Source organism: Molossus molossus, unplaced genomic scaffold (genome assembly GCF_014108415.1).
Source record: "Molossus molossus isolate mMolMol1 unplaced genomic scaffold, mMolMol1.p scaffold_m16_p_18, whole genome shotgun sequence".
In the NCBI taxonomy this organism is placed as follows: domain Eukaryota; kingdom Metazoa; phylum Chordata; class Mammalia; order Chiroptera; family Molossidae; genus Molossus; species Molossus molossus.
This window is the reverse complement of record NW_023425353.1, coordinates 60799430-60819330: the sequence shown is the minus strand read 5'-3', so window position 1 is coordinate 60819330 and position 19901 is coordinate 60799430. Positions and strand designations below refer to the sequence as shown.

At 46.5% G+C, this 19901-nt stretch overlaps 1 protein-coding gene across 1 annotated transcript; it reads left to right on the top strand.

The window, feature by feature from the left end:
• Positions 1-2501: 2501 nt before the first annotated feature.
• ZNF852 (zinc finger protein 852) lies at positions 2502-19701 on the top strand. Its single transcript, XM_036266306.1, has 3 exons — positions 2502-2689; positions 15532-15695; positions 18252-19701. The coding sequence occupies exons 1-3, from the start codon at positions 2502-2504 to the stop codon at positions 19685-19687; spliced, it is 1788 nt and encodes a 595-aa protein (XP_036122199.1). The 3' UTR covers positions 19688-19701.
• Positions 19702-19901: the final 200 nt, after the last annotated feature.

The window sequence follows — 19901 nt, the reverse complement described above, 5'->3', positions numbered from 1 at the left end:
ATAGATGTGGTTAATCTTTCCTAAAACAGCACCCACACTCTGGTGGCCACGGAGCTGATAAAAAGTGGGACGGTATGGGGACAACATAATCTAGATACAATTGTCTAGAGAGACAGGTATAGTACCAGGTGGACTTCACCTTGAAGAATGATATGACCAGTTGCCTGCTGCTAACATGACTGAGCAGGCCCCAGAGGCACAACTTCTGGGTGTCATGGCCACGGGTGAAGAGTAAAGGAAAAGATGAGCCACTTTCCAATGGAGTAAACTATCTATTTCTCATATCTCATTGTTGCCCAGCAGGTAGGTCCTTACAAGGTCTAAAGTAACAGTTTCCTGGGCTGTTCAGGGTTGAACAATATTCCAGAGTGTTCAGGTGGGCCAACCTCTGGACCACTGACATGTATCCCTCATGTCTCTGCATAAGCCAGGATGGAAACAAAGATATCAGAAAACCTGTTACAGAGTTTCACAGGTTTAAAGGAGGTTTCTTTCTTCTTCTTTTTTGTAATATTTTTTTTTCTTTATTGGTTTTAGAGAGAGAGAAAGGGAGAGGGAGAGAGAGATAGAAACATTGATGAGCCCGGCTGGTGTGGCTCAATGGTTGAGCATCAATCCATGCACCAAGAGGTTGCCGGTTTGATTCCCGGTCAGAGCATGTGCCCAGGTTGTGGGCCCGATCCCCAGTGGGGGCCATGCAGGAGGCGGCCAATTGATGTTCTTTCTCATTGATGTTTCCATCTCTCTCTCCCTCACCCTTCCTGTCTTTCTAAAATTAACAAAGAAAAAAATTAGCCCTGGACAGTTTTGCTCAGCGGTTAGAGCGTCGGCCTGCGGTCCAGTGAGACCTGGGTTCTATTCCCGCTAAGGGTGTGTGCCTCGGTTGCAGTTTGTCCCCAGCCCTGGTTGCTTGTGTGGTGCGGGTGGCAGCCACTCAATGTGTCCCTTTCACGTCGATGTGTCTGTCTCTCTCTCTCTTCCTCTCCCTCCCACTCTGGTCTGAACAAAAAATGGAGAAATGTCCTCGGGTGAGGATAAAAAAAAAAAAGAAACATTGATGAGAGAGAACAATGATTGGCTGCCTCCTGCATGCCCCCACTGGAGATTGGGCCCCACAACCTGGGCATGTACCCTGCCAGGTAATTGAACCGGCAACCTCTTGGTGCATAGGTTGTCGCTCATCCACTGACCAACACAAGCCAGGCTAGAGGAAGTTTCTTAAACCAGTCTTTGCACACTTAGCCTAATGAGTGACCATCTGATATACAGGTCATCCTCTACGTTGGAAACCTCATGGGGAGGTGTTGACTATCTGGTCTTAGTTTCTGCCTGACATTGCAATTGGATGTGGTGTGTTGATCCATTAAGGCCTCTGTTACTTGGGGTTCTTGATCAGGAAATCTCATGAGGCCAGGCCAAATGTTTTAAGCTCTGGTTATCAGGTTTCCCTAACTATGTGTTGTCCTCCAGTTCTGGCTGCCTACTATGTAGAAAACGCAAGGATCTGGGAAACAAGACTTAATGAGCTGGGCTTTTTAAAATTAAACTCCATTCTGACTAGTTATTCCTGCACGTAAACACCTGAGCAGTTTTCTAAAACACCCTGGGACTGAACCCTAGAGGAACTATAAAGATAAGGGTGTTAAGGATGGCCTTGGGAAACTCAGAGGGACCATAAAAAGAAAGAGATTAATGATTGCCCTGACCCCTGCAACAGAATCCCGCCCCCCCCCCGCCCCCCTCTGGAGCAGTCTGTATCAGTCCCGGCACCAATTAAGGGGCGCCAAGAAGAATGTAGGTTTCTTTAATGTAGTTTTTTCCTGTAGTTTGTGCCTATATAAGCAAAAAACAAAGGAAACTTGGGCTGTGATTTGGGGAGAGTCCCCGCAACCCACCGGTGAGTAAAGTGCTCCTTTACAATTCAACTGTGCATCTCTGGTTTTCTCACTGACACGTTACAATATTAGCTGAGTTGTAGAAAGTTGCCTGTGATTACTAGCTATAATGAAGAGCTTGGACAGAAAGAGATAGGGACATCCCTTCTATCTGTTTATCTTTTTTGCAATCCCAGTACCCCTGGAAGACAGGATCATTCATTTTCATGTTAGGATTCTGAGGCTTGACAAACATCCAGCTAGCTGGGTAACATTTTACTGATTGAAAAGGGCAAGGAAAGCTTTGAATTTAGGTGTATAGAGTTTCCTCCTCCTCTTCTTTCTACTGCAAGATGCTCTCTCTCTCTCTCTCTCTCTGACCCTCATTCATTCCTGTTCTTTAATTCCTCTCAGATTTCCTCCTGCTAACGGTGTGCCAAGTCCTGTCACCGGCACAAATAGGGTCTGCGATGGTCACAAAACAAGGCCTCACGGTAGACTCCGGGAGGGGGCCCATTGTCTTAAACCTCAGGTCTTAGGGACCCGGTGATTCGATTGGATTTGGGGGAGCCAATCCCAGGCGAGGACACCACCGAGATGCTCAGGCCTCCGAGCTTCCTAGACGGAATGGGAAGTTGCTGCAAGGATCCGAAGACCCCAGAGGATCTCGCTTCCGGCGAATCTTTTGTTCGGAACGAGGCCGAGGCGATTGCTGGTGACGCGCGAGCCGGGCTGGCGGTGCTGGTGGGCGTGTCAGCTCCCGGTCCCCGGACTAGGAACTGCGGTCCCGGGCTGCCCCCGCCCGTTGTGCGCTGGTATTGACGCTCCCTCGTGACACAGATGGAAACACTGGCCCAGAGAGCGGCAGGGACCTTCGGGGCATCCCAGCGCCCGTGCGACGGCGTTAGGTGGTAACGCAGGCCCCTGCCTCCCCGCCCAGTAAGGCCCAGGCTCTCGGTGCGTCCTTCCCCAGGGTTCTACCCGAGCGGTCTTCGGAGAGACGGCCACTATACTCCCTGTATTCTCTTCTGGCTTAGTCTCCGCCCGGCCCTGTCCTCCTGACCCAGCTGCCTCACCGGACCTCCAGCTGGGCCGCCGGCCCTACCTGCTGCAGATCTGCGAAATGAAAGGAGCGCTCCCAGCTCCCAGCCACCACAGTTGTTAGCAAGGACTCGTGGACTGCACGAAGGATACTTAGAGTCGCTACTCCGGCCGCCACCATCCTGTTCTACAGGAATCGAGGTCTTCCGCCTCCCATAGCAGAGACTTTGTCTCTTTCTGAGCCAGGGTCTGCGACCTTGTTTCTCCTAAGGCACAGCTTTGATCTTGGACATAAGCTTTACACTATTGGTTGTAATCTTTCAGATTATGGGTATTGTTAGACTTAAGATTTGAAATCCAAATTCTTCCAGAAGCATCTCAAACGTAGATTGGATTTTCCAGCCTGTGAGTATGACAGACCCCTGGTCTGCCACTTACCAGATGGGCTTTGTGACCTTGGGCAAGTTATGTATCCACTGCGTCTTAAGTTTCTTTATTTGTGAAATGGAGAAAAGCAACAACAACAACTATCAGTGGCTGCTTATCCCTCAGATTTGGAAGCATTCAATGAGGTAAGTTGTGAGCTTTGACATGTCCGATTAAGTACCATACAAACATAACCAAGACATTTATGCAAGAAATTTTGAATTCTAGGAGGGAGAGGGGAGCAAGACTGAACTTCAGAAATGTCAAGGGCAAGGGGCAGGCAGGTAGATACCCGGGATTAGCAAAAAGCAGTATGTGTCCCAACATAAGAAATTCAAAGAGCTAAGGGAGGGATTGATTTTGAAAGAGATCAGAGGCAGCCTCAAAGAGAACAGCATTGAGTTGGGCCTTGAAGTAGCATTTAGACATTTAGGGGGAGAGGAGAGAGCATTCCTGATAGAGGGAACAATATGTGGAGAGATACCCATTTGAGGGAGAGGTGTCATTATTTCAGTTCAGGTTATTTCCTGTTAAAAACTATAGTGAATTAACAACAACAACAACAACAAAAAAACCCGTGATGCTATCTCTAGTTTAGATGTATAGAATCTGTGTGCCCCTAAGCCACCAAAATGTCCCCCGATGATCCTTTTCTTTCACTACATTAGAGAACAGGTGATACATTTTTTATCTCTATTGAAGAGACCCAAGGAGAAGCCAAGCCCTGATACTCCAGGAAATTTCTTTTTTTTTATCCTCACCAGAGGACATTTTTGCATTTATCTTCAGATAGAGCGGGAGGGAGAGAGCGAGGAAGAGAGAGAGAGAAACATCGATGTGAAAAAGACACATCGAGTGCCACCCACACAACCCCACCCAGGGCTGGGGACAAACTGCAACTGAGATACGTGCCCTTAGCAGGAACTGAACCCGGGACTCTCTGGTCCACAGGCCGATGCTCTAACTGCTGAGCCAACCTGGCCAGGGCCCTCCAGGGAATTTCTAAATTCCCTTCACATATGAGAACTAGAGAATACCTGCATCTGTCCTTGGAGCTCTTCCATTTTTTCATTCTAAACCTACATCTTCTTCTTCTAGCTATAATAACAGAAATTTATTTTCTCACAGTTATGGAGGCTAGAAGTCTGAGGTTGAGCTGTCAGCAAGGTTGGTTTCTCCTGAGACCTCTCTCCTTGGCTTGTAGATGGTTGTCTTCTCCTTGGTTCTTTTCTCTGTGTCTACACCTTCTAGTCACTCTATTGTAAACTAGTCCCCACTGAGCGAGAGAATTCAGCCTGGCCTATCACCTCATGCCATGCACCTTCCTTCCGCCCACCCTTCCATATCGGGTTACACTTAACCCCCTTGAATAGTTGTGTCCAGTTCTTCAAAACCATACCAAAAGATTTTTTTTTAAGTTTGGAGGGTAATTAAATAAAACAACATATAATCCCTTTTCTAAAATTAATACATGTTTATTTTTTAATTCAGAAATATAGATGGTAAAAGCCCTCATTAATCTATCTTTAGGTTAAAAAGTTCTGTAGTTTTTGCTCCTTGCTTGGTATGTTTCTAAGGGAGGTGGGTTGGTCTCCCACTTTGATTGTCTGTAGGATAATATTTGCCTTATATATTTTAAAACTGCTGAGTGCAGAGGTGCATGTAAGTTTATGACAATCGGTCAGCACATTCATTGAGCATGTGCTGTGCTATACGCCAGGCGTTGTCCAGGGTCCTGAAAACACAATCGCCGACAGATACAGGCGCCACCTCCTGGACAGGAAAAGACAACGATATGAGAAAATTTCAGGAAATGAGTGCTGTGCAGAGAAATAAATAGGAAGATTTTTTAGGAGAATCCTCAGTTCTCTGTTTTCATCATATCTTAAAACTTCACTGATTAATCTTAGTAGTCTGGAAACTTCAGAATTTTGTTTCTAAAGGTAACATATAAGTCGGAAGGCAATGACTGTAAATCTCATGCTCTTTTATCAATAGATACCATTGAAACAATTTCATCCTTTTGTCTGAGAAGGTACCATTTAAACTGAATGAAGAAAGGCTACTACACTCTTGAAGATGTGGGAGAGGAGCATTGCAGGCAGAGGGAACAGTAGCTGCAAAGGCTCGGAGGTGAGGTATAACTGACTTGGCTGATCAGGTCCAGAAGGGAGGCTGCAGTGACTGGATGAGAGTGATAGTGTTAGAGATGTTGTCAGAGATGGACAGGGACCAGGTTAAGGCATTTGAGGTTGCTGAGGGAAAGTCTATTATGGGGTCATGTGGGAAAGCAGGGAGGCCAATTAGGGCATCATTGCAGAAATGCATTTCAGAAAAGAGAGACCAGGACCTGGGCAAAGTGTGTGGAGCTGGAGTTGTGTGGAGTTGGGTTGGTTTGTGATGCATTTTGGAAGAAGAGTGAACAAGATTTTCTGATGGTTTGGATTAGGGCAAAGGGGTGAGGTGGGGTAGTGAATAGAGATAAAAGAGGAATTGAGGATAACTTCAAGGTTTCCTGTCTTGGGGATTGTTCCTGTAGGGGTTGGAAATTTTCCCCTTCTTCCCTCCCAGTTTCTTTGGCTGGCCTAATAATTTAATTGACATAAAACAGATTAACAGGAGAAAAACCAATTAATGTCATATGTGCAAGAGCCCCACAGAGACATGAGGTTCAAAAGCAGTGGGGCAATTGAGGCTTTTATGCTATCCTGAGCTGAGGAATGGGATAAGGACCTGGGGCTTCAGAGGGGAGGAGGGAAGTTCACAGGAAGATGGGACGAGCAGACACTTAGCCAAACAGGTATATCTATCAGATAAAGAAATTACCTCTGGCAATAGCTCTTTCTGGTACAGGCCCCCTCCCTAAGTGGGAGGTAAAAAGCTCTTCCAGATTCTGCTGGGTCTTAATTGCCTTCACTTCAAACAATCTGCATGCCAGCCCTGGCTGGGTAGCTCAGTTGGTTGGAGCATCGTTCTAATACGCCAAGTTTGCGGGTTCCATCCCCAGTCAGGGCACATGCAGGAAACAGCAGACAAATGCATGAATGGATGGAGTAGCCCTGGCTGGGAATCGAACCAGCGACCTCTTGGTGCATGGGTTGATGCTCAACCACTGAGCCACATTGGCCAGGCTCAAATCCATTTAAAAAATAAAAAATAAAAATAAAAGCCCTCCAGGGCATTATAATGTGCAGCAAGTTACGAGCCAGTGATATACATTCAGGTTTTTGCTACTGAAAGCTTGGTACAGAAACACAGCTTGTGCATAGCTTGGAGTTTGTCAGAAATTTTCTTTGGACCCTCCTCAGACCTCCTAAATTAGAATCTGCAGTTTTAACCAGTTTTATTCCAAGTGATTTGTTTTCATTCATATGCACTAACAAAGTTGGAGCTTCTCTGCCTAGGACTCATATAAAGCAAACTGGGCCAGTCTGAAAGAACAGGCTTCTCAGCTGAGGAGGGAAGAAACCTCATTGTTACAGGCTCTGCGCTGTGTGGCTCTCAGAGTGTTGGCAAAGTGAGCTGAGCTTCAAGAAGCTGTGCAGCACTTCAAAACAGAGCTGCTCTCGTGGTGGCTACTCCTGCGGGTTTGTGAACACGGTGGGGCCAATCTGATGGATCTCTTTGATCACACCTATCCGGGTGCTGTCTATGTTAGCTGCCTTCATGCTAAGAAACATCCAGTAAGCACACCCCAAACACAGCCAACCTGTTGAAGCGCTTCTGTGATGGGAAATTTTGTTTAAAATAAGATAAAACTCAAAACTTTTTCCTGTGGGTGGTTATGAACATTCTCACACACCCCACCTCCTGATTCAAATTACCTAAGAACATTATTTCAAATGAAAATTAATGGACACATTATGCATAGACAAGAAGTTCCTATTTTTCTTTTTGGGTATGTTGGATATTTTCCAGTTGCCCCTGTTGACATGAGAAACAGTCAAGTCTGCAGAGAATTTTTATGAGTTTATTTAGGCCAACCTGACAAAATATGCCAGAGAGCAAGATCTCAAATGCTCTTGAGAGTAACAGTTTTGCAGTTTCTTTTATGCATTTGCAATTAAGGCAAGAACATAAAGAATATTACAAGAGGGTGGGAGAAAGCAAGACATGATCGGATTACAGGATTATGTGTTTTCTGTTGCTATACTTCTGGCATTTCGAAGGTGTATTAACCTAGATGCACAAGAATAATAAACATGGCTGGTTTCAAAACCTTTCACTGAAATTATAGGCCTGGGGCATGTCTACCTACCATGACCTGCCCAGTTAGGAATTTAACCTTACTTTCCACAGATCCCCTTTTTCATCCACATTCCATATATTCATTCTCAGTCCTTCTCACCCCTGCCCTGAGACTTGGAAGGCTGACCTTGAATTACTCACCAGCTTCCAGTTGGGTTGGGCCAGTGGCAGGCCCTGGCAGGAAATCAGAGGAGAGTCAAGTTCAGGTAATTCTTTCCCCAGTGTAACAGCAAAGAGTTTGCCCACCCGGCGCTGCAGAGAGCCAATTACACTGACACCCAGGTATAGTGAAAGAAAGTGGCACCTGCCCGGTTTGGCTTAGCGGTTGGAATGTTGGCCTGCGGACCAGAGAGACCCAGGTTCGGTTCCCGCAAGGGGCACATAACAAAAAAAAAAAAAGAAAGAAAGTGGTATTTAGCCCTGGCTGATTTGGCTCAGCGGTACAGTGTTGGCCCATGGACCAATGAGTCTCAGGTTCGATTCCAGCCAAGGGCACGTACCTCGGTTGCGGTTCGTCCCCGGCCCTGATTGTGGTTGTGCAGGAGGCAACCAGTCAATGTGTCCCTTTCACGTCGATGTTTCTCTCTCTCTCTCTCTCTCCCTCTCCCTCTTTCTCTCCCTGTCTCTCTATGTGAAGAAAAATAGAAAAATATCCTTGGGTGAGGATAGGGAGGGAGAGAGAGAGAGAGAGAGAGAGAGAGAGAGAGAGAGAGAGAAAGAAAGAAAGAAAGAAAGAAAGAAAGAAAGAAAGAAAGAAAGAAAGAAAGAAAGACGGACATTTATTGTATAGCTCTACACCATGGAGAAAGGACAGCTTGTGCTGGAAAAACACAAACTCTCTGATCCAGGGTTCAGGGAGGGTTATAAGGGGAACAGGTATGCAGAAGCGCTGGTGGGGCAAGTTTTAATTGGAAGACCTTAGAGCTTGGACATATATGGTAAGATGTCAGCACTGGATCTTCCTTGACAACAGATCCTTTACTTCTGAAAGGGTTCCAGTATTCAAGTTCCAGTTATGTCCCAGTACTTTGGTTCCATGGGAGGAGGAAGCGAGACTTTGGTTCCAGGTGCACCTGGAGAGCAAAGTTCTCTGCGAATGCTTCAGCTGCCTGACTTGTGGATTTCCTCTTTTGTCTCTGAAAAGCAACTCAGTATCTTGTTAAACAGGGTATGACCATTTTGAGCTCATTATGCAGTTACATCAGCAGCTTCTGTACTAAGCCAAGGGTTGGTTGTGTCCCTCAACTGAAGACCACAGCTTCTGTCCATTAGCTTCTAATAGCTATAGCTATAGCTAACTGTGGGGTTCTGTACTACCCTATGTCATATTTTCTTAACCCTTTCACCTTTTGTAAATCCCCTTTGAACCCTTCTCAATTACCCTGTTTGAAAGTGCTGTTGGTTTCTCTTCCACCTCGTCACCATTGCTCTGGTGTAAGACTCCATTCTTTGTTTTCATCCTTGGTGGCTGGGGCATTGGAAAGGAACCTGGGTTGGCTCAGATAGGTAGAGCAGAGCCTCAGGGTACAGAAGGGCATCCCTTCTACTGAAATATCAATCAGCAACATGCCAGGCCACTAGGAAACATATACCAGAGGGTAACAAGAACAGCTACCTGGCCCTTGCACAACAGCTTGTGGGACGCCTTTGCAATGGCAACACGTGCTTTATGGCATTGGCTACACACCCTCCAGGTTCTCTGGTAAAGACATTAGCTCTGCCAGAGGCCTGGCACTCTCCTGATGTTGCTTCAGCCCTTCTTCAAGAAGCCTATTCATCCACAAACCTACACCAGGATTCCACATATTGGCCAAGAGTATAATTGTTCACCCACTAGGTGAGCCTGGTTAGAACTTACCTATAGGAGAAAAAACTGGGAGTGTGGGAAGTCAAGTTTTGTGTGCCTATGGCTGACAACTGGAAAGTAGCCGTGTGCCCCTCCTTCCCACAGCCCCCGCTGGTTGTGGTAGTGATGGGGGAAGAAGAGGCTAGTTCTGGAAACTGACATCTGGTTCCCCTCATTGAAGGGGCCCCAGGGAGTCATGAGTGACCCCTTAACAACCCCTTCCTGCCAGGACTGGTCTGTTAGATCTCACTGGTCCCTATTTTGACCCCTGGCTTTGGATCCTATTCTAACCTGGTGGGAGGGAGGCCCCAGGGGCAGCCCTGCACATGCATTGGGAGGGAAGCGGGAACACAGGTCAAGGCTGATGGACGTGTGGGGCCCGAATGGTCATCGGAGAGTGGAGGACAGGCATTGTGGGGGAGATGGGGTGTGTTGGGGAAGAGCCCCCAATGACTCAGACAGTGGTCGACCAGAACCACACTGGAACCGGGGAGAAGCCGAGACGTTGGCCCTCCCGGTTTCCTAGAGAGGCCGCCGAGGTCCGGGACAACGGCGCCCATGCACGACCCTATGGGCTGTGAGACCAGCGCGAGCGGTGCGGCCGGGGTCGGCCGTGGGGGCCGCGGGAGACGGTGAGTGGCCGGGCGGGTTTGCGGGAGGGTGGGGGTTGCGGGAGGGCGGCGGGCGCTTGCGGGGCCCTGCGCGGACGGCGGCGGCTGAGGCCGGGCCTGGAGGCTGCGCCCGGGGCGGCATGGCTGGGATCCTGCGCCGCCGCGTCGGGGGCGGATCTGGGAGCGCGTCCCGCCCGGGGCGCCCGGGGCGAGAATTTGGAGTGAAGGTTTCGTGCTTTCGCTCTTCTCCCAATTATGCAAACAAAGCGTATTCATTACTGTCGCGGGTGAACGACAGAAAAGTAAAAGTGGTTGCAATCCGCCGGTGTTTTCGTCGGGACGACTGTAATGCGTTTGTTTATAAAACTGATTAATTTTGGTGCTAGCATTATGATACACGAAAGCATGTTTCCAAACATTTTGTGTGCCATTTATTTCCTATAATACACAGTGCACGAGGCTGTAAATCCTCAACAAGTGACGTTTGTGGAGAAAAATAGAAAAATCTTGTTTATTGGGGTGATTGTTCTCAGAATGAAAGTGTAGTATGTAAAATGCAGTTTGTTAAACACGGTACATCTCTAGCCTAAAACCACCTACTGTCCTGTGACTTGCATGGGCCTTGGAAATCAAGGTCTCCTTCCTAAGTTAAAAGTGGCGGCCAGGAAAGAACAACCATTCTGTTTCAAATTGTGTGCAGTTCATACTGAAAACTCATTAATAGTCTTTGGTTATTTTGCAAAGGAAATGTCAGCGAGTATTTTTAACCGTACTTTGATTAAAGGAACTTCTGTCTGTTATATACACATGTATATTTGTGTGAGCATTTAGGGACTGACCAGTGAGGTAGTTCTTACATGTTGTATTAGTGCTGAAGAAGTCAGACAAATTTTGGTTAAAAAAGTAATCCTTCCTGTAAGCTGGAAATATGCAAATGTTTTGAACATAAACCTCAACATGTACTTAAAAGGGAAACCGATGAAAGCATCAGAAATACTGACTGTTCTGCCCTTTTCCATGCTACGCAGAGAGTTGCCCATGTGCCTCTCGCACGACCCCTACCAGGGCTGGGGACAAACCTCAACCGAGGTACATGCCCTTGATTGGAATCGAACCTGCAACTCATTGGTCCACCGGTCGAAGCTCTAACCGCAGAGCCAGGGATGAGCTTAGTTCTTAATTGAGACATTTGTATAAGTATTATTTTAACATTTTAAATATGTACTAGAAGAAATCTTACTTGCTTATTATCCACATATAAAAATAAATCTATGTACCTGGCTGGTGTGGCTCAGTGGCTGAGCATCAACCCATGTACCAAGAGGCTGCCGGTTAGGTTGCTGGTTCAATTCCCAGTAGGGGCACATGCCCAGGTTGTGGGCCAATCCCTAATAGAAGATGTGCAGGAAGCGGCCAATCGATGTTTCCTCTTATTGATGTTTCTTTCTCTCTCTCTGCCTTTCCCTTTCTCTCTCTCTAAAATCAATAAAGAAAAAAATAAATAAATAAAAATAAACCTTTGTGCCTTCACAGTGATAGGAAAAACCCAAGAATAAGGGACTACTTAATGAGAATTTTAAAAGGAAAACAAACATAATTACATTGCATATGAGTTGAAGGAGCAAAATGACAAAAAGAAGAAAATGTTCCTGAAAAATAGTCAAATAGTTACTTAGGATTTTTCCTGTTCTTTGCAAAGCATTTATTTTCATTGTGGGAATGGGGGGGGGGGAGGTGAAGGTATGACTCCTGCTGAGAAGAGGCCTGATCCAGCCCAAGCGGCTTCCTAGGCCTTGGGGGCTCACATCTGTGGTAGAATCTCAACAAGTTGATAAATGAAGCTTTTTTTCTGTCCTCAAAAGCTAGACAGGCCCTGGCCGGTTTGACTCAGTGGTTAGAGTGTTGGCCCGCGGTCCAGAGAGTCCCGGGTTTGGTTTCTGCTAGGGACACGTGCCTGAGTTGCAGTTTGTCCCCGTCCCCAGCTGGGGTTGTGTGGGTGGCAACCACTCAATGTGTTGCTCTCACATCGATGTTTCTCTCTTTCTCTCTCTCGCTCTCACTCTATCTTAAGATGAATGCAAAAAGTGTCCTTGGGTGAGGATAAAAAAAAAGCTAGTTGGGGCATGGGAAGACCCTGGGGCATTAGAATACATGAATTTAACAGGGTAGGTTCAATTCACTGGACCTAATTTTTTCGTATGCTCTGGGGTCTTTCATTCATTTTGAAAGGCCCAGGAGATCTCCAGCTTTTTATCCAGGTTCATGGCTGTGGAGACTGTGCTCACCCTTTCTTTGACTGAAGACCTGGAATCCTTTGTCATATTATGAGGTTGTCATACTCACGTTCCTGTTTGTCCATCTTCTCATCACCTTTATCAATATACTTCACTACCTCTTTAGATATTTCTGCACAGTTTCTTTAGAATATGCCAGCTTGGAGGCTTATTTTTGGTACTGATTTCACTGTGGGTCTCAGTTTCCTGATAGATATATTTCCTGCTGGTTGCATTTCTTCAAAATATTTGACCTCAAGTTCATTGTCTTTAGCCTCATCGCCAGATTTCTCTTTACCCTCAGCATCACTCTAGGTCTTTTCATTCTTCACTTTTCTTGCTCTCTCCAGCCTGTTCTGTAGTTTTGTTTTGTTTTAAATTTTTTTTTTGTTATTGATATTAGAGAGAGAAGAAGGGAGAGGGAGACAGAGATGGAAACCTGGGTGAGAGAGAACATCGCTTGGCCGCCTCCTGCACGCCCCCCATTGGGGATTGAGCCCACAACCTGGGCACGTGCCCTGACTAGGAATTGAACCGGCGACCTCTTGGTGCATGGGTTGATGGTCAACCAGTGAGCCACACCGGCCAGACTGTTCTGTAGTTTTGTGTGGGAAAGTCACTGTCCTTCTTTCTCTGACTTCCAGCTTCCTTCTGAGCAGTGTTTCTGCTTCCTGTCTGTGCTGCTGGAGCTCAGCAAGGCTGGAGCCTGGCCCTCTGGCTCCTGAAGCTCCCTGCTGTCGTCTGTGTCTCTAGGTCTCCTGTGACAGGCCTGCATTTATTTACTTTATCATTTCTCTCATTTTCCTTTGCTTTTATTTTCTCTGAGTACTTCTTCTTACCCTCCGCCCCCTTTCAGAGCAAAGCTTCATTTCTCTGCTGAAACTTGAGCAGCCTCCTCCTCATGCATGACCCTTAATGTGGTTCTTTACCTGACCCCCGCCCTGGAGCCCGGTGGAGTTTCTTCTTGTAGCTGGAGCTGGCATGGGGCATGCTTTCTGGGTGAGCCTTCTTCCTGTCTCACGTAGTCATGTCTTCCTTGTGGGTCCTAGCAGCTCTTGCTGAGTCCAGGAGACGTTGAACAGGAGGTGTTTTTTATTTTTATTTTTATAATGAATGTCAGAGAGGATGGCTTTTGTTTTAGTATCATGGGTGAAGGTAGTGGTTTCTTTATATTTGCTGACAGTGCTGGGAGTTGGTGGGTGCCACTCTTTCAGGGGCACTTTGGTGACAGGTGCACTTTGTCACAGGTGCACTTTGTCACAGGTGCCAAGGCCAGCTGTCTGTACATGTTTGTTGTTGTTGTTGTTGTTTTTTATCCTCACCCGAGGACATTTTTCCAGTTTTTGTTCAGATAGAGCGGGAGGGAGAGAGAGGAAGAGAGAGAGAGAGAAACATCGACATGAAGGGACACATCGAGTGGCTGCCACCCGCACGACCAACCAGGGCCGGGGACAAACTGCAACCGAAGTACATGCCCTTAGCGGGAACCGAACCCGGGTCTCTCTGTACTGCAGGCCGACGCTCCAACCGCTGAGCCAAACCGGCCAGGGCTGTCTGTACAAGTTTTATACATGGTCTGATGTAGGGTCCCACTTCACCCTTTTGTATGTGGTAAGTAGCTGTTCTGGCACCATTTGTGGAAAAGTCTCATCTTTCCTCTTTCTGTGCTTTTGGGACCATCATAAAAAATAAGTTGACTATAGATGTATGGATTAATATTTGGGCTTTTATTCTGTTTCACTGATCTAAATGTCTGTTCTTATGGCAGCACCACACTGTCTTGATGACTGCCTTGTAAGTTTTGAAATTGGAAAATGGAAGCCTTCCAATTTATTTTTATTTCTCAAGATTCTTTTGGCTGTGCTGCAAGTCTTTAGTTTTCATATTGAGTTTTATTAGCAGCTGGTCAGTTTATATAAGGAAATCAGCTGGGATTCTGATAGAGATTGTGTTGAAACTGAAGATCAATTTGGGGAACATCTATCAGATGTGCATTTCTTTCTTTATTGATTTTAGAGAGAGGAAGGGAGAGGGAGAGAGAGAAAGAAACATCGATGAGAGGGAACATCGATTGGTTGCCTCCTGCATGACCCACACTGAAGATTTGGCCCACAACCTGGACATGTGCTCTGACCGGAATCGAACTGGTGACCTCTTGGTGCATGGGTTGATGCTCATCCACTGAGCCACACTGGCCGGGCTATTGGACGTGCATTTAAAGAAAGGAGATAGGGAATTAGAGATTCAGCCAGCATCTAGAGTCACTGACAGAATGTGGGAAGATAGGAAAAGAAAAAGGGAGAACATGCATTTTTGAAACAATATGTGTAGTCATGCGGATCACCGGGTGAAATGTCCAGTAGGCCAGTGGAAGCTGCGGTAAGGGGGGAGAAGAGAAGAACGACCTGTGAGAGCAGCCTGAGAGCAGTGAGGGCTGGTGAGGTCGCTGACGGGGACACAGAGACGCTGAGGCCTGAGCACCTCGGGTCCAGACGAGAGGGCAGGAGGAGGAGAGAAACCAGGGAATGCGGGGCCAGAGGTCAGAGGGGGGAGTCAGTCAAGGCTGGTGCTGGGGAAGCCTGTGGAGAGGAAGTGGTCAGAAGTACAGCTCCCGTAGGAGAGGGTGAAGAGAGCCAGGGCTGGGAGAAGTTTCCAGTTTGATCAGGGACCTTGTACTGCACCCTCCGTGGAGAATTCACACCACACTTAGGATAACGCCTGTGTGGGCGAGGGATGAGAAACTGTGCGTGGAGCTGCCTGGCCCTCTTGAATGCACTCAGTGGATACAGACCTGATTGGCGCCAAGGGCAGGGCTTGTCCACTCATAGATTTCTTTCCTCCCTCAGCTCGTCGTGCTTCCCCACTGCCTGCCCTTCCCCAGGTGGGGAACACAGGAGACCAAGGAGTGGCAACTGTGCTTCGGATAGTCAGGCCCCAGGTGAGCTTGTTTTTTCTGTCTTTCCCGAGTTCCTGAGTCCAGGGCCCAGGAATAGCTAGAACTCATCTCCGGGGCACTGACCTTTCTGAGACTGCTCCTGTGGCGTCCGCGTTCTTGCTTCCCCCGAAGCTGGGTGCCGCCTGCCGAGTTCGTGGCCTCTCTCTTGCCCTGGACTTGTCCTTTAAGATGTCATCCCAGCTTCTCCCTCCTCCAGCCCTGTGCCCACCAGGGCCCTCACCCTGTGCTCTTGGTGTTCCTGATGACTGCCCTTCAGGGTGGGAGTGTGTCTGAGCAGTAGACGCTTGTCGTTGCAGGGCTCTGCAGTGTACAGGTGCCTGTCTGTGGACTGCACTGAGGAGTGGAACGGTCCAGCCCTGAGTCAGAGAGCCCTGTACCGCCGCTCCATGCCGGAAACTTACCGCAGCGTGGCCTCCCTGGGTAATGATTCTTGCCCTGCTAACTTAGCGTCTGCATCCTTCACGTTGTCTTTGCCGTATGCTTTTTCTTTTTTAACTTTTTATTATGAAAAATTACAACATAGACAAAGCAGAACTGTACAATGAACCTCTCTGTGCCCCTCACCAGCTATAACAGTTATCACCATTGTCTGTACTTCATAAGGGGTTGAGCGGGGGTGGTATTTTTAGAGTTCATATTTGTAAGGAACAGAGAGCTACTCAAGTTATTGTCAGTAATGAGCTGTGTTACTTACAATAAGGCTGAAGGAATGGGAAAGCTGTACAAACTGACTGGCTAGACCAGCCTTCAGGAAGCAGGGCCTCATTGAGACTGAGGAGCCTGGGAGCCTCAACAACTAAAATAAATACATTTTGCCCTGGCTGGTTTGGTTCAGTGGTTAGAGTGTTGGTCCAAGGACCATAGAGTTGTGGGTTTGATTCTGGGGCATGTACCCCACTTGGGGGTTGGATGCTCTGCCCTGGTTGGGGTCGTGAGGGAGGCATCCAGTTGATGTGTCTCTCTCACATCAACATTTCTTTCTCCCTCCTTTTCTCCCTCTCATTCTCTTTTAATTAAAAAAAAAAAAATCAATGGAAAAATATCCTTGGGTGAGTGAGGATTAACTAACTAACTAACTAACTAACCAAATAAATAAATAAATAAATAAATAAATTTTTGTGCTCGCATTGTACTGGGAATGTAACTTAGCTACTTCTTGAATATCTGTGTTCTCTTTCCACTGTTTAGGGTTCGTCATGGGCTGAGCTGGGTTCCTTGGCACAAAGCATAGTTGCTTCAGCTACCCTCTGAGTAAAAACTGGGGCTAACTTATTCCATGAGGAAGGCCTATTCCACTGCAGCCGTCTCCATGGCCAAGTCATACGTGGCCCCTCGGACAGAGACGGCCAAAATGTATGCTGTCGACACAAGGGTATAGAGTCCTGCATATCCGTCTGTGGTTATATGTTATTTATCTAATCAATCGATAAGTTCAAGTGAATAAAATAGATAAACTGAGGAACAGTTATTTAAACTTAAAAAAAAAAACAAAAAAACTGGGGCTAAGCCCAGCCAATGTGGCTCAGTGGTTGAGCGTTGACCCATGCATCAAGAGGTCGCTGGTTCAATTCCTGGTCAGGGCACATGCCCAGGTTGTGGGCCCCATCCCCCGTGCATGGCATGCAGGAGGCGGCCAATCAATATTCTCTCTCATTGATGTTTCTCTCTCTCTCTGTCTTCCTCTCTCTCTAAAAATCCAATAAAGAAATAAAGATAACAAAAACAAAAGAACTAGGGCTTGGCAGTTTTCTGGAAGGGGATGTTGTGGGTTAGGTTCTTTGATTGACAAGTCTAGGGAGTGTCAACTCTGGTGAGGTGGGCTTAGGAATCACTTTGATTTCAGTCAGGGGACCAGATATTTTTAACTTCTCATATGCTAAAGCAGGAAGATTGTAGTCCTAAGATGAAATGAACCAAAATTTCTCGTTCTTAGATGATTGTGATGCTCTGCCTTCTACCAGCTTTTGTATTAAAATATTCTTGAATTCAAAAGCAAATACTCATCTGTTCAGTTTCTTTATGATTCCAGATTATCAAGATGTCAAAGACATATTTTCATTTATATTTCAAATTATTGCGGCCTTCTTAATTTTTTTTTTTTTTTGGATAGAGCGGGAAGGAGAGAGGGGGGAAGAGAGAGAGAGAAACATCAATGTGAGATAGACACATTGAGTGGCTGCCACCCACACAACCCCAACCGGGGCCAGGGACAAACTGCAACCGAGGTACATGCCCTTAGCGGGAACCGGACCTGGGACACTCTGTTCCACGGGCTGATGCTCTAACTGCTGAGCCAAACTGGCCAGGGCATGCTTTCTTAACTTTTATAGGTGTGCAGTACTAGCTCTCACCAGCCTAGTGCTCCAGGGTCTACAGGATGCCCACTCCTAGACCTCTGTTCTCCCCTTCAGTACTTCTCAACCCATGGCTTCTTCAAAGCTTGTCACTGCCCTGTCGTGACAAAATTGCTTCTTTTTTATACTTTTTTCTAATCACACCCTCATAATGTAAATCTCCCTCAACTATCATGATTGCCCACACTGTTTCTCATATTTGATCTGAGGTATTTGCCCTCACTTTCTCTCCCAAACATCTTTGCTGAGAATCATGGAACCATACAATGTCATGGTTGGAAAAGATCTTAGAGTTTATTGTTTACTAAGGACACAAAGCATCAGGGTGACTTCTGGAAGGTCAAACATACTTTACATCTGGTCTCTTACCTTTCAGTTGCCCTGCTGACTTGACTGTGCTGACTCAGCATTCCTCTGTCCTGATGGATCCTCCTCCACTGACCTTCTTCCTGCTCTTTGTCTTTCTGTCCATGAAGAAAAATTTGAGCTATTTCTGACTTCCTCTCTTCATTCCTTACCCATAATGTGAAGGCTTTTTTAGGTACAGAGACTTCTGATGATTCTGTTTCCTTAATAGAACAAGAAATGAATCAGAGCTTTTTCTTCTTTCTTTTGGCATCAGGTGAGACTCGGATGGAGAATTCAGAGTTGTCTCCAAGGCAAGAGATTTCCAAAGGATCAGAGTCATCTGATGGGACATCAGGAGGCCTCTGTGGGGTGGTTCCTGGGGGACCAGAAGCTGGAAATGCTTTAGGAAAGCTAGAAGCACATCCCTCAGAGGAGGAAGGGAGCAGACTGGAAAGTGATTTCCTGGAAATAAGACATGAAGATAAAAAAAAATCCGCAAAAGATGGATATGATGAGTATAAGGACCTTGGGGAACATCCGAATCTATCTTCCAGTCCTGTAGAACATCAGGTTCTGAAGGTACAGAAATTCTATCAATGTGATGAATGTGGCAAAGCTTTCAATTGGAGTTCACACCTCATTGGCCATCAGAGAATCCACACTGGGGAGAAACCCTATGAGTGTAATGAGTGTGGCAAGGCCTTCAGGCAGACCTCTCAGCTCATAGTTCATCTCAGAACCCACACGGGGGAAAAGCCCTATGAATGCAGCAAGTGTGGGAAGACCTATCGGCATAGCTCCCATCTCATTCAACACCAGAGACTCCATAATGGGGAGAAACCATATAAATGTAATGAATGTGGAAAAGCTTTCAATGAGAGTTACAAACTCTATGATCACCAGAGGACCCATACTGGGGAGAAACCTTATGAATGCAATGAGTGTGGGGCAGCCTTTACTCGGAATAAAAATCTTCTCCGACACCAGGTACTTCACACTGGTAAGAAACCCTACAAGTGTAACGAGTGTGGGAAAGCTTTCTGTTCTAGTAGAAATCTTATTGACCATCAGAGAATTCACTCTGGGGAGAAGCCTTATGAGTGCAATGAGTGTGGCAAGGCCTTCAGTCGGAATAAAAGTCTTATTCGACACCAGCGACTCCACACTGGGGAAAAACCGTACAAATGCAGGGAATGTGGGAAAGCCTTCAATCAGAACTCTCATCTTGCTGACCATGAGCGAATTCATACTGGAGAAAAACCTTTTGAATGTAATGAATGTGGTAAGGCATTCAGCCTGAGTAAATGTCTTATTCGACATCAGAGACTTCACACAGGTGAGAAGCCCTATAAATGCAATGAATGTGGAAAATCCTTCAATCAAAACTCATACCTCATTATACACCAGAGAATTCACACTGGAGAGAAACCTTATGAATGTAATGAGTGTGGGAAGGTCTTTAGTCATAATTCTAGCCTTATGGTACATCAGAGAACCCACACTGGGGAGAAACCCTATAAATGCAACGATTGTGGGAAAGCCTTTAGTGACAGCTCACAGCTCACTGTGCACCAGAGAGTTCACACTGGTGAGAAGCCCTATGAATGTACTGAGTGTGGGAAAGCCTTCAGTCAGCGTTCCACTTTCAATCACCACCAACGAATTCACACTGGAGAGAAGCACTCAGGCCTGGCTAAGTCCGTTTTATAAGGTGTAAGTTTCTAAGACAGACAATAGGAACGTTAGCTTTCTTTATAAGAAGGATATTTGTCGTTATCTTTTCTTGGAACCACTAATCAAAGTGGGCCATTCCCTAGCTGGGTTATGAAGGTGGGAAGGGGGAGGAAAAGTGTGGTCCTTCTCCACTATTGTGGAAGTGGGGACTACACATTTCATGTACTTGTAGGTTTCATTTTTCCTTTCT